The 16101-nt window shown below is 38.9% G+C and overlaps 1 protein-coding gene across 2 annotated transcripts in view; it reads left to right on the forward strand.

The window, feature by feature from the left end:
* The first annotated feature begins 4391 nt into the window (after positions 1-4391).
* The window catches only part of insyn1 (inhibitory synaptic factor 1), a 90899-nt gene continuing 79189 nt past the window's right edge, over positions 4392-16101 (forward strand). The window contains exons 1-3 of one of the 2 annotated variants that reach the window (XM_055174123.2): positions 4392-5163; positions 5347-5617; positions 5832-6674. In XM_055174123.2, the coding sequence (XP_055030098.1) occupies positions 6531-6674 (144 nt within the window). In that variant the 5' untranslated portion in view covers positions 4392-5163; positions 5347-5617; positions 5832-6530. The remainder of the gene's footprint in view (positions 5164-5346; positions 5618-5831; positions 6675-16101) is intronic. The other variant, XM_055174124.2, reaches the window with a different exon arrangement.

Raw genomic sequence — 16101 nt, forward strand, 5'->3', positions numbered from 1 at the left:
GGGAACCACTGTACTAACTGACATCGTTGCCTGGGTTGCGTATGTGTGGGGAGGGTCTATCAAACGAAGGTCCAGATTCTATTGGGGTAGGGGCGTGTTTCTTTAGGTGATTTCAAATGTCAACTTTGGTTTTCAGAGATCGTGCACCCCGCCTTTAAACTTCAGGCTGCATTTTTTTGTTACAGTGCAATTAGTTAAAAGAACCATTTATTTACCACGCGTCCGAAATCGCATACTGTGACAGTAGTACGAATACTATAAATTTCGGACATTTTGCCTTTTCTACTACACTGTCAAAAATAAAGGCGCAAAAGCTGTCTGGGGCAGTAGCATACTCTTTAAAAAGTCCAAATAAGTACCATTTAGGTACAAATATATGCCTTTTAGTAATACGTATATTTGAAGTATATGTACCTTTTAGCTACTAATATGCACTATTTGTGTACAAAAAGTGGCGGATTTTGTACTTTTATTTCTGAGAGTGTATATAGCATGAAAGTTGGTGAAAACATAGAGTGTAAAAATGAAACTCACTATAACAGGAAGTGTTCAGTGGCTTATTGCTTAAAAAATGCATATCTTTATCAGTTGATCATTGAACACTTACCTTTTTGGGAAGGAAAACATAAAAGTGATATAAAAACTGTAAGATTCACATTTAATTCATCCACACAAATGATGCCTCAGGTTGCTCTTCTGTGAGTTGTCATGGACTTTACTACACTAAAGTGCCACCTTGTGGTGAGGAGATTTCCACATTTCCAATAAGGAAAAACATGTCTACAAGAAGTTTCTCACGTATGTATTTTAATATATATATATATATATATATATATATATATATATATATATATATATATATATATATATATATATATATATATATATATATATATATATATATTAATATATTTTTAATTAATACATTTGAATTGAACATTTATTTAAGCACATTTTTTACACACAATGAAGTGCCTATTTTGACCAAAAGAAGGAGTAAAACACCTTCAAAGACCCGTTGTGTTGCCAAGTTTTGCTTTATGAGAAAGAAGTATTGTTTTTGTACCCTCATACACACAAACAGAGACACAGTATCTATATCCGGCATAGAGGAGGATGCCGGCCAAATACTGGCGGGTCTAATAAAAAGATACTTGATCTTGAAGTATCAAATAAGAAGGGTATGATAGCTCATTGCTGTGTAAACAGAAGTGGTCAAATAAACCTCACAGGCTGGTCGACTCCCACTTTCAATTTCCACTAACTCTATTTATCTGTCACTCTCTCTCTCTCTCTCTCTCTCTCTCTCTCACTCTCTCTCTCTCTTTATCCTTTGCCCTCTCACTGTAGTACCACATTACTCGAGTGATTTCCTCTGGAAGTACACCTGTGAAAGCGCAAGCGTGCGGCCCTGCTAGAAAAATATTGCGTTCTATAAAACTTCTCCATAATCGGGCCAGGTGCAATAAATCCAAGATAGAAATATTAAGTGGGGCTGATATTTCCTTGGCCTCTCTCCAGTGCTGCTAGTAAAAACCAGCAGTCAGAATGACCTTAGCGTTGAAGATATATCATAACAGGAGCGGAGGGTGGGGTGGGGGGTGCACGATGCCGATGGCAGTCAAAAATCCGGTCGTGTGTTTCAGTGATTTCCCAATAATTACAGTAAACTCCATTATCAATGTTCATTAGGTACCAAATTACGCAAATAACAGTATTATGGTGGTCTGTAAAGGTGTTTAAAAGCATTTGTAATGATCTGTGACTTTTAAAGGAAGCACACATCCAAACAGGGATATCGCAAACAGTTTTCAGTTTAGTGGTATGACCATTCCTTGAACCATTTACTGTTGTACGTAGATCTGTGCGAATAATGACACATCAGCCTCCACCTCCTCTCAAAGACCTACACACATTCACTCCAACCCACATCCACGTGTGTACACACGCTGGCCTTACATGCACTCGAGCATCTAATCTTATTTCACACATCTTCAGTACACACAGCGTTTGGATTGAACTTCTTTTGTAAACAGAGAATTCAACTATAAGCGTGATGGTGTTTGTAGTTTATAGCAGTAGATCAATAGCCCAATAACACACACAAAATAATAAATGCTATTAAATACACGTTAGGTCTCTTTGACTCTGGTTCCTCGCAGTTGCTGTCTTTAACAGATGGTTGGATACATGCAGAGAAGAAAAAATAGCAATTCAATGTGCTAAAGATTTTAGATGCATATACATACAAATATAAGTCATAATTGTATGTTATAGTATTTTAACGTTTAAGATTTTACATTTGTGCTTTAAAACCAGAAGGTCACACCTTAAACAAAAATTATAAAAAATATAAAAAACTAAAGTTGAGGGATTGTTAAAATTTGAAAGTGTGAATTCTGTGCAAACAAAATCTTACCTTTGTGGTTTTTGTCCATGCTTGTTAGCTTTAAAACTAGTATGATTCTTAAAAACTGGCAGAATTCACTTTTAGTAGACATTTAAAATATGCAGTCTTTATTTTTGGGAGAAATGTTTTGTTAAATGCTCTCTTCAATGAGAATTATTTATCCCTCATCATGTCACCATAAAGCATTAGTATGGCTTTACAGCTTTAATAGCCTATTTGAATCCTTAAAGGAAAACACCACAGTTTTTTCAATATTTTACTATGTTCTTACCTCAACTTAGATGAATTAATACATACCTATCTTTTTTCAATGCGTGCACTTTTAATCTTTGTACAGCGCATCGTGAATGTGTTAGCATTTAGCCTAGCCCGATTCATTCCTATGGCTCCAAACAAAAGTTTTATTTTGTGCCACCATTCTTACTCATGTAACTTATGTAACAGTCTTTAAATAAGGAAAACGTGGAAGTGTTTGGTGGCTTGTAAATTCATCTCTGTTTGGAGCCATATGAATGAATGGGGCTAGGCTAAATGCTAAACGTTCACGAGGCGCTGTACAAAGACTAAAAGTGCACGCATTGATAAAAGATGAGTATGTATTAATTCATCCAAGTTGATGTAAAAACATAGTAAAATATTGAAAAAAGGTAGTGTTTTCCTTTAAAGGGGACATTTCACAAGACTTTTTTAAGATGTAAAATAAATCTTTGGTGTCCCCAGACTATGCATGTGAAGTTCTAGCCCAAAATATCATATAGATAATTTTTTATAGCATGTTAAAATGCCACTTTGTAGGTGTGAGCAAAAATGTGCCGTTTTTGGGTGTGTCCTTTAAAATGCAAATTCAATTCAATTTTATTTATATAGCGCTTTTCACAATTTGGTAATTGTATCAAAGCAGCTTTACATAATAAAATAAAAAATCGACAGATAGCACAACATAATACACGATAGCACAAGCAGCTAAATTGGCTGCGGCTTTAAATCAACATTATAAGCGAACGTATTACTAATGTAACGTATAGAAGTTAAGCCCAAGAAGGCTGCCTCCCCGGGTTGAAAAACCCCCTAGGAGAAAAAAACCCGGATTTTTAGCCGGGGAAGTAAAAAAAGTCCTAGGAGGGAAAAACCCTTGGGAGAGATATATATATATATACATTGAAATGGATAAGGAGATTAAGCGGATATTAAGCAGGTTCTGCCGGTGGTGAGCTGATCTCTGCACTAAATGGCAGTGCAGTGATTGGATAATGCAGGTTCAGGTGCAATATTATCCCCTTCTGACATCACAAGGGGAGCCAAATTAAAATGACCAATTTTTTCAAATGTTTGCAGAGAATGGTTTACCAAAACTAAGTTAGTGGGTTGTTCTTTTTCACCTTTTCTAGGTTGATAGAAGTACCAGGGACCCAATTATAGCACTTAAACATGAAAAAAGTCACATTTTCATGAAATGTCCCCTTTAAATATGCCTACTATAGCAAGTGTCATTAGGAAATCTGTCTTTGGACGTAGAGATGGTGTTTGTCATTAATTCAATGCACAAAATGCCACGAGAGAAGAAAAAGGAACATACAGAGATGATGGATATTATGCAAGCTAGTCAGCATTTTAAAAACTGTGCACACTACAAATATATGCTCGGAGCTAAAAGTGCAGATTGTAATGTGCTGAATTTATAATGGGGAAAATGTTTTATTGATCAAGGATGAAGATACAACAGGGAATATTTTACTCTGCATCATTTTCTCAATTTGTTTCAGAGTGTGAGTAGTGAAACAACACAACATAATCCAACCATTCCCTCCGGGGGTCCGAATCCGAGCTTGAGATTTATTTACAGACGGTTCATAAAGTAGAATTCAAAGAAACAATAAATAAAAAGGAGAACACATATTGCTATGAATATAGAAATAAAGATGGAATTTCATAGTGATGTTAGCTGCTGTCTCTTTAAACCTCTTGGTCCCTCCCCCCTCCTCCCAGAAGCAGCGAGAGAGAGCCGTCTCCACTAGCAGCCAAAGCCTGTCCATAAACTCCAGCCTCTTCCTCCCTCCATCTGGCAGTGCATGCAGAAGAGAGAGGAGGGCGAGAGAGAGAGAGAGAGAGAGGGCCAGTGTGTGTGTGTATCCACAGGGTTTCGAATCACAGGCAGATCCAGCGTCACTCTCTCAGACAGAGTCTGTCGTCACGGGCGACAGAAGGTATCTCCTCCACATCAGCATCACTGTAGAGACGGAACGCGAGGCGGCGGCAGCATCCAGTGGTCGTCGCAGCAACAAGAGCATCCGAGGACTTCCAGGACTGTAGAAGGCTTTCGCCAGGGGCTCGGAGAAGAAAACCGGGGCCAATCGCCTCCCTTGCACCTCGTTCTGCTTCACTTTGTCACTGAAGGACAGCTGTGGGCGAGCGTGGATGAACAGACAGGGATAGAGATAAAGGAGTGGAATCAGTGGGTTTGTGTGTGGGGGAAAGTGAGGGGAATAGAGAGAAGCGTTTATATATGAGTGTATGACAGTGAGTTAGTGTGTTTTTGTATGATGGTGATGACATACGTGGCTACTGAACAGACAGGATGATCCGAGCTCAGTTGAGCCGTAAGCTCTTTTGGGAAGAGAGGAAAAGAAAACCAGCACACTGTTTCTACTACTGACAAGGGGAGAGGTGAGCGACAGAGATAGAGACAGAGAGAGAGAGCACTTTCTGTTATAAAGTCTTCTATATTCCCACAGAGGCTGGTGCTATTAAATTTGGTGAGCGCATTCATTTGTTTCTGTTTTTTGTGGTCTCTCTTTGCCTTGTGTAATTGATTTTGTGTTGTAAACTATAGAATATGTGGAAAATATGAAGATGTGTGCTTGCAAAAGAGAGAGATCAGTATTTTTTACAAAATTATGACGTAAATGGGCAAACTGCTCTTCCTCCTGTCTCTCTAGGTGTCGTGTGAAATGTTCTAGTGCCTCAAATTGACAGCAACGATTTGGAGGGTCAAGTTCTGCTCTTTAATTTTCTTCCCGGAGCAAAAGACGTGGAATTTACCTCCTCTCGTGACTTTTGGAGGGACGTGGTAGCTGGTGGATTTCACATATCTTCAAGGGAACTAGATTGAGATCAGAAAATGGAAAGAAATGACCAGTCGTCGACTAAAGGTTCAGAAATTTAGGATGTGACTTAATTCCCGGCAAAGCACTGATCACAACACTTATTGTAAGTATAGCTGCAATTTTGTTGACCTCTCTTATACCTGTGATTGCATTGCTGTCTTTCTTTATTCTCACAGATAGACGTATGCAAAAACAAATGCGCACTGACAAACACACACAGAGACACATGCATAAAGATCACACAAAAACTGAAGGACAAATTGTGCAAAAGACTTTGTTGGTTGAAAATGCTAATAGCGTCTCTCTTTCTTCTCCAGATCCTTTCAGAGAAGAGAAAAGTTGGAATATTTGGACACATTTAGTTCTGACTTTTAAAATCAAAAAGAAATAACTACCCCCCAAAAAAGAAACTTTCGAAAAGAGGCACATCTGTTCTTCATTTCTTCTGCAACTATTTTTATTCAAACACTGAAAGTAATGCAATGCTGGAAGTTTTCTTTTCCCACCTGGATTGGATTTTATAAGTTCAAAATGGACCTTCTCGCCGTATAAGGATCTGTCTCTCTATTGCACCATGCACAAATGAATACAATCCTCTTCATCATGTACACATTTCTGCTTCATAGACAACAGCTTTCAGTCCCAAATTAGTCCAAAACTTCACGCTAAACACACACAATGAAATGAACCACTGCAACCTGGAGTTGAATGTGTGTTTCTTGGATATAACAGTCAAACCGTCCTTCAATGAATCCAGCACCTTCCCTATCAACCGCATCTCTCCCCGGATCCCCGACATGCTCGGCGGTACACAGCAAGAGGAGGCTTGACCCCAGACCCAGCGAGGTCTCTCGGCTGCCCAGGCATTTTTAAGATGTTGAACCCTCCCTGCGTGGCCCGAGCCCCAGATCGGATCAGTAGCACTGCGGCTCCCGGTGGCCCCAGACATGGATCGTGGCTCGGTTTGCCCCTGCCCTCAGCGCTCCGCAACTCGGCCAGCGAGCAGCCTGTGAAGGATGTCCCAGAGCGGAGCTCCGGCCCGGGAACCCTCTGAGACCCCCAGTCAGAGAGAACAGATCCGCAGTCACATGAAGATGGTGATCGAGCAGTTGGAAGGGATCCTCAAAGAGCTGAAAGATGTGGCTCATGAACTGCGGGAGGTAAGACCTGATCAGCGTCTCTTCTTATAAAATGGGAGCCAGTGTTCCCATTTCGGTAAACTGGTTGGACATCCATATTTAATATGTATGTTGTTGTTTTTTGGAATTTGCACTTGAGTAAAGGGGATTGGTGATAAATAATGTATGTTTTAAGGTTTAGGACTGCTTATTGAAGTACCTGTGTGGTTTAGAGTGAAACCCATCAACCTATTATTGCAAAAGAAGAATTAACCATAAACCATTTCGAGCACCACATTCAGCTTTTTATGGAGGAACAGTTACTGATGGTCAAAGAGATGGGGGGATAGGTTTATATTTAATGTAGTGGAGGGGCGACTTTTCCTGTGACATGACATGATACAGTATGTTTCCACTCAAAGGATAGTGTGAATGCGAAGTGATTTCGCAGAGGAATAGGAAAATAGAGGGGTGAGCAACATAAGTGAGAGGCAGAGAAAAGAAAGATACAAAGGCATAGAGGTGTGCAAGGTAGGAGTTGGGCTTGGCAATGCAATAGTTATGTAAGCACTTTGTTATCGCCCGGATTCCTACTGTATTCTAGCAACTACCATGGTTACAAGATGAAAAGATTGCACTGGGTGTGTGTGTAGCTCTCTCTGTGTGCTTAGGAGAGAACTGACAAGAGAGAAAAAGACAAATGTGTGAGTCAATGTCACATTTCAGCTGAATAGATTTGTGTACGGATGTGTGTGTGAGGTGAGATGTGAAGGTATTTTACAAAAATAGGCGAGATATTGTTTGTTTAAGAATGTGAAAGTAATGGAATAGAGAGAATTTATGATTTGTGTGACGGTGTGTGTGTGTTCAGTTCGCTTTTAATGAGATGACATTAAAATGAATGAATTGCGCGTGTGTGTTGATACGTGCAAAATATTTTTGTCATCAGTCTTGTCAAAAACCGCAGAAGACGAATTAAATATTCCTGTTTCAATAATGTCTTTTATGCATGTTGTTCTTGCTCTATGAGCATTCGGTATTTCAGCCCACTCTTTCCCATGTGCACGAGCTAAAATCTCTCAAACTTATTCGGCACCTCTTTAAACTCCGCCTGCACCCCATTTCTCTCTCTCTCTCTGATGTAGTTCCAGATTACACGTTCACATCATGTACCCGTAAAGCCAGTGGAGGCCAGACTACAGCAAAACTACACCCTTAAATCTCCCACTCGTGCTCTCCGTGCACAAATGTGATGGATGATTTGGGAATAAAACCCGCTCTGGCTATTTATAAACACCAAGACTCGCAACAGCCCGGTAAACTGCTCTACACCCACACTACGTATGGATCCAGCTAAAAATAAAGTCGGATATATAAAAGCTCTGAGAGGAAGACGTCACGTTCTGTTTGACTGTGGGATAAGTGCAGAGAGGAAATAGGGTGTTTGAGGAGATGGTTGGAGAGCTTTGCATCATTAAATTAAAAATCCTGTCATCGTTTACTCACCATCATGTGGTTTAAATCCCTCAATATTGTCTATCCTTGGCGCTATAGAGTGCAGTATACAGCATAGAGTAATGAAATGAGGAATGAGGCTGTCAAGGACAAAAAGTATTAAAGCAAAATTCTATAAAATGATCATTAAATCGGTCCATACAGTACTACTCATATGCTTCATAATATACTCATATATTTCAAATATTGCTTAGCTACAGTCGCTTATTATGATAACTAAGCTGCTGTATGACACGTTTGGTGTGTTTATAGTCATTTTGTTGTCAATATAGTGATTTTGTTGTCATCATGGTGATTTTGTTTGGAGCTTGACAGCATATTTTTTGTGTGCTGGTTTTATATAGAAAATAGTGCATATTATTTGAAAAATGACTTTTGTCCTCCATGGATGAAAATCATGTTGGTTTTGAATGACACACGCTCAGGTCCGTAAATTATGACAGAACTTTCATCTTGTGTGAACCGCCCCTTTAAGAAGTATTGATCATCCGTCTAGTAAAAGATAAGTAGATGGCAAATGTCAGATAAAAATCTTTAATTCTTGTGGCCATATTATACGAGTATCTGATGTGTAACGGTCATGCTAAATTATACTTCAGGGATTCACCATTATAAGGTCACATCACACCAGGGTGAAGACCAGTGGCTGCTCGTGACTGCTCATCCGAGGGGCGGTAATTTAAAATAAGTGTTCGTGTGTCGCTTGCGTTTTCAAAATATGTGTTTGTTGCGTCATGTGAACCATGTGCATCACGTGTTTTGTCAGAATAACCCTACTGAAAAATCCAGCTAAGACCAGCATAAGCTGGTGAGCTGGTTTTAGCTGGTCCCCATCTTGGTTTTAGCTGGTTTTGCTGGTGTAGGAAGCTGGTTTTGCTGGTGTAGCAAGCTGGTCTAGGTGTGTTTTGGTCACATTTTAAGCTGGTCTAGCTGGACTTAGCTGGTCATGCTGGAATACCAGCTGGCCCACCAGCATGACCAGCTTTGTCAGGCTGGGAGGACCAGCATAAACCACCTTAAACCAGCTAGAGCCAGCTACCAGCTTGTGCTGGTTTTAGCTGGATTTTTCAGTAGGGAAGTGCCTGCTGCACAGAGGTCAAAACCACTTAACCCATAGTTGCCCCAGGGGGACTCATTGTCAAAACCTTTTATGATAAAAGAGATGCTCACGTTCACAAAATACACGCAAGACACTCCCTTAACAGTAAACTCTGATTACGCATGAGATTATGCGTGTATCTGGCAAACACAAGCGTCTTTTTTATCATAAACCCTTTAGACGCATCTGCAGGAGGCACTTATTTTGACAAAACATGCGATGCACACAGGATCTCACACAGGACCACACACATGATGGGCTACATGCATGTTCACATCAAACGCCGTCGAAAAAGAAGTCACTGGCCGCCACTGGTGAAGACACTGTGTGTATATTGTGGTGTTTTTCTTTTTTTCACAATGTTTGTCATATTTGCATCAATTAAACCAACTCTGGCCTTCCTCCAATTTTTTCTGGTCTTTGAGAGTGTATGACCACGTGTGTGCGTGCATACAAATATGCGTTTATACCCCTTAACCCTGTTTAACTTCAAAGTGCCACAAGTTTGTGCTGATATAGGAAGACTTACGTAACTCTTCACTAACTTACATAAAACAGCACAAACAGCTCTGAATTAATCATCCGTTCTGTCATTCTGCAGGAGCTCACATGAGTCTGAAGTCTTTTCACATCTCCTCCCATGCATTCAAACTCCTATTCAACCCCCCAAGCTTTCACTAGCGCACTTTTTAATTAATGCTAACTGCCTCAGGCTAAGATCATCCTTGCAAACGAATTCTGAGAGAAATGCTGTCATTATTGCTCCTTTCGTCTTCGATGAAGACATTTGCGTACAAACGAAACCAAATATTTTTTTAAACAAAAAATCATATGCAACCTTGCATAAAATGGCAACTATTCACTGTTGGGTGGTTACTGTAAAAATAAAACTATCACGTCCTGGCATTAGCCATCATGGGGCCAGATTTACTAAACGGGGCAATTTAACGTGAGAGCGCAATTCCAGAAAAGCGCATGTGGGAATGATAATATCTGCAGGTTATTTACTAAAAAGGCGCAAATTAAGTAATACAAGCGCAGCAGCTGATTTCCGTTATGACCAACACAATCACAAATAAGCAGAGCTGATCTTAAGTTCAGCACTACGGACATCGCAGCAGAAAATTTGGAGTGTGTAATCCCAGCTAACGAAGCCATAGGACACTGAAAAGAACTGAAGGACAAAAGATAAAAATTTATAAGAAGTTTTGAAACGCCTGGTATTGTGTGACTTCTCCTAGTGACTCCTCTTTTATTTACTTCAGCAAATAAAAAATAGCATGGCTTGGCAAACAATATATTTAATAATATGCTCCTCTGACATTCCAAATAACCTGTTACATATTTTTTTTTTTAAATCCTCTGCATTATTGCAGCCATTTCAAGCGTAAAGTAATTTAAGATATGCTTTTTCAGTGTTAAATAATGAAATGTGACATTACACATTAAACATGAGTAAATTGCGTAATTTTGCATCTGAAAGTGAAACTCCCAGAAATGCATATGCAATAAGGTCAGTCGCAAAAATAACTAAACCACACATTTTCAGCGCTAATTATCCATTGTGCGTCTTTAGTAAATCCCAACAGTTGTTATTTCACGCCAAAATGATGGTTTGCGCTGATGCAAGATTGTAGTAAATCTGGCCCATGGTCAGCAAAGAGGAAATAAAGACGTCATATATTTTACCTTGACACATCTTTTGTTTGAGTACAGTATTCCCAGAAGAAAAATGTTATTGCTAAAAGGTTTGCTCTTTTATAGCTCCGGAGATTTGATGGATTCCCAGTTGTGTTTCATTTCAAGTATCAGCTTAGTCTCAGATGTTTCTCGGAAAATTTAGAAATATTGTACAAATTAAAGGAAATTAGACTTATTGTTAAAATGTGTTTGGTGCTGTGAAATTAATGTAAAATGTGTACACTCTAAAAAAATCTTGGTTATTTTGGGGTCAAAAATGGACAAGCCCTTCCATTGGGATGTTATTCAACCTATGCTGGTTTGTTTTAACTCAAAATGCAGGGTTAGTTTTACCCATTGTTGGGTCAAATATAAAAATGTTCTGGGTTAATTTAATCCAACGACTTGGCTTGTCCATTTTTGACCCAACACTGGGTTGAAAATTATCCAAAATAAATTTGTACGTAAAAAAATCTAGATTTGGGTAAGAGAAATGTTTAAGTTCATACTGAAATCTTCAATAATATTGACATGTGATTGCAGATTTGACAAATCTACACTGAGTTTGTGAGTCTTAATGGAGATATTTGTGTGACCTAAGCAAGTTTCTATTTGCACATTCTTATTGAGAATTAACTAAAATATTTCTTATGGTACAGGCTTAACTGATATGCCAGAGACTTGGATATTCTGGTGGCATAATAGCACAACGGGCTGTAGGCTTTTAACGCTAAAGCAGCAGATTTGATTCATAAACTGTTAGGAACCTGCTTCCTAACACCATTGAGTACTTGTACAAACCACTTAACCCATAGTTGCCCCAGGGGGACTCATTGTAATAGCCCTACTTTAAGTTGACCTGGACAAAATATTAGCATATATTACAGCCATTATATTTTTCATAATATTGTTAGAGTATATGATTACAGTCTCAGACACTGGTCACATTAATATTGTGATTGAAACAGACAACACTCCCCATGGAGTCAGCTGGTAGTTGCTGCACTGAATTTGATGATCAATATATTTCATTAAAGAGTCGATTCAGTGACTCTGTCCTCAGCGAGCTGATTCGCTCCCAAATTCCATGTGCTGTGAAAGTTTATGGAGCGCAACATGCAAAACCATCGATAACATAAACGCCTTCATTACGGTTAAACGACCTCTATGCATAACAGGCCAACGTGAAATCGAAAAATACAAGAGCTGGAATGAAATCTAAGAGGTTTTTTGTTTAGATGTTTTGAAGCAGGTCAATCTGCAGCATACTGTGACTAAATTATTTAAATCAAATGCTTTACCCTTTTTTTTGTGAAAACATTTTTTGTGCATTGTGAATACCGTGCAGTGCAACTCCATGTCATATTAATTAGAATTATTTTATTGATTATGATGCATCGGTTTCATAATCTCTGACCATCTTCAAAACCCCTACATAACAAACATTTATCAGTCATATCATTGGTGAGATTAACACTGGTCAAAAAGCGAATAAAGCTCCACCCTCTCTAGCACACTGAGAAAGAGAACTTGTGAAGGAAGTAGGCAGATAGGAAAGACACAATATGGAGAGGAGACTGTGTCTCGCTGCATGTAATGAGAAGGACGAGTGTCATTTGGACAAAGAGTACTTATCTGTGCTACAGTGCTGTGTCTGCAGCTTGGTTAAGTGTCTGTGCCTGTGCTCAGTAATTTGAAAGATTGGATTATCACACGGAAGCAGGGGGTGTGATGCAAAAGCAAAAATGGCTTCCTAAAAGTTGTCTATTTTAGACCAAATTACATGGTCTGTTTTATTTTCCTCACAAAAATAAAATTGGACACAATCCATGTATATCCATTGCATGTACTGTATGTTAATAGTAGATCAGACAGGCATGTTGGATCATCCCAAAACAGACAGGAAGTGACTTATTGCCCTAATCAAATAATGTCAGTCCTATTTGCAATGATATTGCTTTGGACAAACCATGTACAGCATGTTTAGCTAAAATATGGCCTCCATTACATATAGGTCAACTCAAAATGGTTTCCAACCATATACCTCTGTAGTCTGACTTATTAAAATAATTTTTAACTAAATTTCTGAAACTTATGTAGGATGGGAAATTGAAATTTGTAAATATATTGTAGCTAGGCAAATGGAGGGAATGGGTAAACATGTAAGAAGCTAAAATACATATTTTTTATTTAGTATAACTTTATTCTTACATATTTAACATTTCAGGCCAGTTTTGCAATAATGTCCATCTCATTATTTTTACATCAAGAATATTTTTATTACAATGTAATTAAAATATTCTTGATGTAAAAATATTGAGAGTGAAATTATTACATTTTATACCACGGGGTTCTTAAATGCTTTATTGGAAAAATGTTCCATGATTTTTATAGTATGATTTTTTTTATTTCGATAAATGCAAATAAAATCTGTCAAAAATCAGGTGTGCGGTACTTTGCGTTGTAACAGCACTCCACTTCGTGCTGCATTGCCACCTAGGGTGTGTATTATATTTGCATAATTCAACCGCCGTCGTCAATTATTCCTGACATATATTATATTTTGTTACATGTTTGACCAGACTGATCTCACGGCAAGTTGTGTTTTAGTCACGAAAAATTTTATTCATTTATTCGTGTTCATGGCACGAAATTCAGCTTTTATCGTGCATTGAGCACAAATGTCTTTTTTGTGTCACTTGCACGATTTCTATAAATAGTTTTTTGTGTCCATAGTACGACTTTCTTTTTTGTTTAATTTTATGTATTGTTTTCCCATTGTTTTTCCTATTTTCTCATCATTGTTGCTTGGGGTGGGTTAAAATCATTTTCTGTTACATTTTTAGACATCCTAACCCAAACCCTAACTCTAAAGGGGGTCGCACACCGGCTCAGCGTCGCGCCGTGTCAAGTCGTGTCTAGGACAACTCGGAGGTATTGTAAACCGGGAGTGCACATTAAATAGCGCGAGCTTCGTTAGATAGCGTCTACTTCAAAATGCAACATATACGTTAGCAGCCAATGTTAATCGTTAATGATTTGGGACAAATATGATGTTATTTAATGTTAAACTATGTGAGTGGCGCTCTGTGGCGCAACAGGGATTTGAACATCTTCCTGAGTTGTAGCTGGGCGGCGCGGACAGGCGCCACCTGTCGGCCCTGTGTGCGTATACTCATAGAAAGCAATGTGTTCGTTTTTTTTTAGAATGGCATGGCGCTGAGCTGCGCGTCCTGTGTGCGACCCCCTTAACCCCAACTCCAGGTGAGAATAGTTTTAAATGCGGAAGGAAAACATGTAAAAACCAATACTGCCCTACAAAGACTAAGTGCAGTAACTACGCAAACACTGAAACTGAGAAAAATGCCCTAAACGTTTTTTACACCAGCATGTCAAACATGTTACTGCAATTCTGGCACACACATTTCTCTGAAATGGGCAAAATTTAACCAGGAGACTTTGTCACAAGACACAACAGATCTCCCATACCCATTTCAACCCTTAACTCAATTTTGACCAAATACGTAGTTACTGCGCTTTGGCTTTGTAGGGCAGAATACATAAAAGTACATCCTAACCCAAACCCCAAATCTTACCCCAACCCAAATGTGACAATTATTTAAAAATAGGAAAAAAAGAGAAAACTACATAAAATGACAAAAAAGAAAGTCATGCCACTGAAACGAAAAACTATTTATAGAAATTCACGAGTGACACGAAAAACACATTCGTGCTCAAGGCACAAAAAAGAAATGAATTTCGTGCCATGGACACAAATAAATTAAATTAAAATAAATTTTTCGTGACTATAACACCACTTTCCGTGAAATCATTCTTCATTTCAATAAATCAAAACTCATAATGATAAGAATATAAATACACAAATCATCAATTAAATGAAAGAGAAACAATCGAGTTAATAATATTTCACAGTTTTGAATAGTTATGAATCACAAATAAGCATTATTATGATATTGGCACTTGGATCAATATGATACTGTATTGTATGCATTTAGACAGAACGAGTTTGTCTTAGAAAGTAAGAATCAATTTTGCTTTCATATTAAAGATACATACAACATATTTTCAAAGTCCCAGCAAAACAAATATTTTTAATGTCCAGAAATGACAAGCCATATGTTTTATTCCCATGTAAACAACTGAAAACAGAGACACAGCACTCTTCATCATATCCTGTCTTATCTGGCTGGATAGATGAAGGGAGAGAGATAGTGAGATAGAGTGAGTGAAAGAGATGAGTGAGAATGGCAAAGATAGTAGCAAGTGATGAAGAGACGGCATGTGGTGCGACAGTATTACACTCTTACAGACAGACACAGAGTGTGTGGCACCATCCAGGCATGCAGTCTATCAGTTAGGTTTGGTCGCCTCTCTCTGTGCCTGGCCGTGGGGCTGAGCACGGGCGAATCGGCTCGCGGCGTGCAGAGACCCGCAGGGGGGCTTAAACCCTGAATCAAAGGCTGCCGCTCGCTCGCTGGGACTGTTTACTCTATCTACCCCTGCACAGCTTCTTTCTGCATGGGGCCACTGACAGGACCGCATGGCCATCACTGCGGTACTGTCACATGCAACCACTAGAGGCGCTAGGACCATTGGTTCATGCAGATGCGTCAGATTAGATGGTGATTTGTTCTGTTCCCCTCCCCGTATGCAAAGTATAGGGTAGAGCGCTTACACATGTGCTTTGGACTACATCAAAACATGGGTCTCTGGCAGAAGGTTGAACTACACGCTCATAAGACGGAGTCTGTGAGTGGCCATAGGTGGGGCGTAATCAATATGACATCACATTGATAGGGGATCCCCAACAGCCTGTTTTGTGTGACTGTTGCGGTTTAAAGGAGATTACAAAAAGAAGAATAAATGGATTTGTATAGTAACAGAATGTTTTTGCACACACACTGGCGACTCATTTTCTGATAGAAACACATTTAAGCGGAATTGAACCCTAGACATTTTGGCCTGTAATTTATTTCCATTTAACATTTTACATGAAAAAAAAGATATTCACACGATTTTGATAAATTAGATTGATAGTGTGTTGAAACGAATTTTTGTAACGGTCTTTTATGGACTCAATTAACCAGAATGCACTGTGCGAAACATTGTGTCATTAGCTCCACCCACTAACCAATGATTGATGCAGCCTTCAGG

Source organism: Misgurnus anguillicaudatus, chromosome 15, assembly GCF_027580225.2.
Source record: "Misgurnus anguillicaudatus chromosome 15, ASM2758022v2, whole genome shotgun sequence".
NCBI classification, from domain to species: domain Eukaryota; kingdom Metazoa; phylum Chordata; class Actinopteri; order Cypriniformes; family Cobitidae; genus Misgurnus; species Misgurnus anguillicaudatus.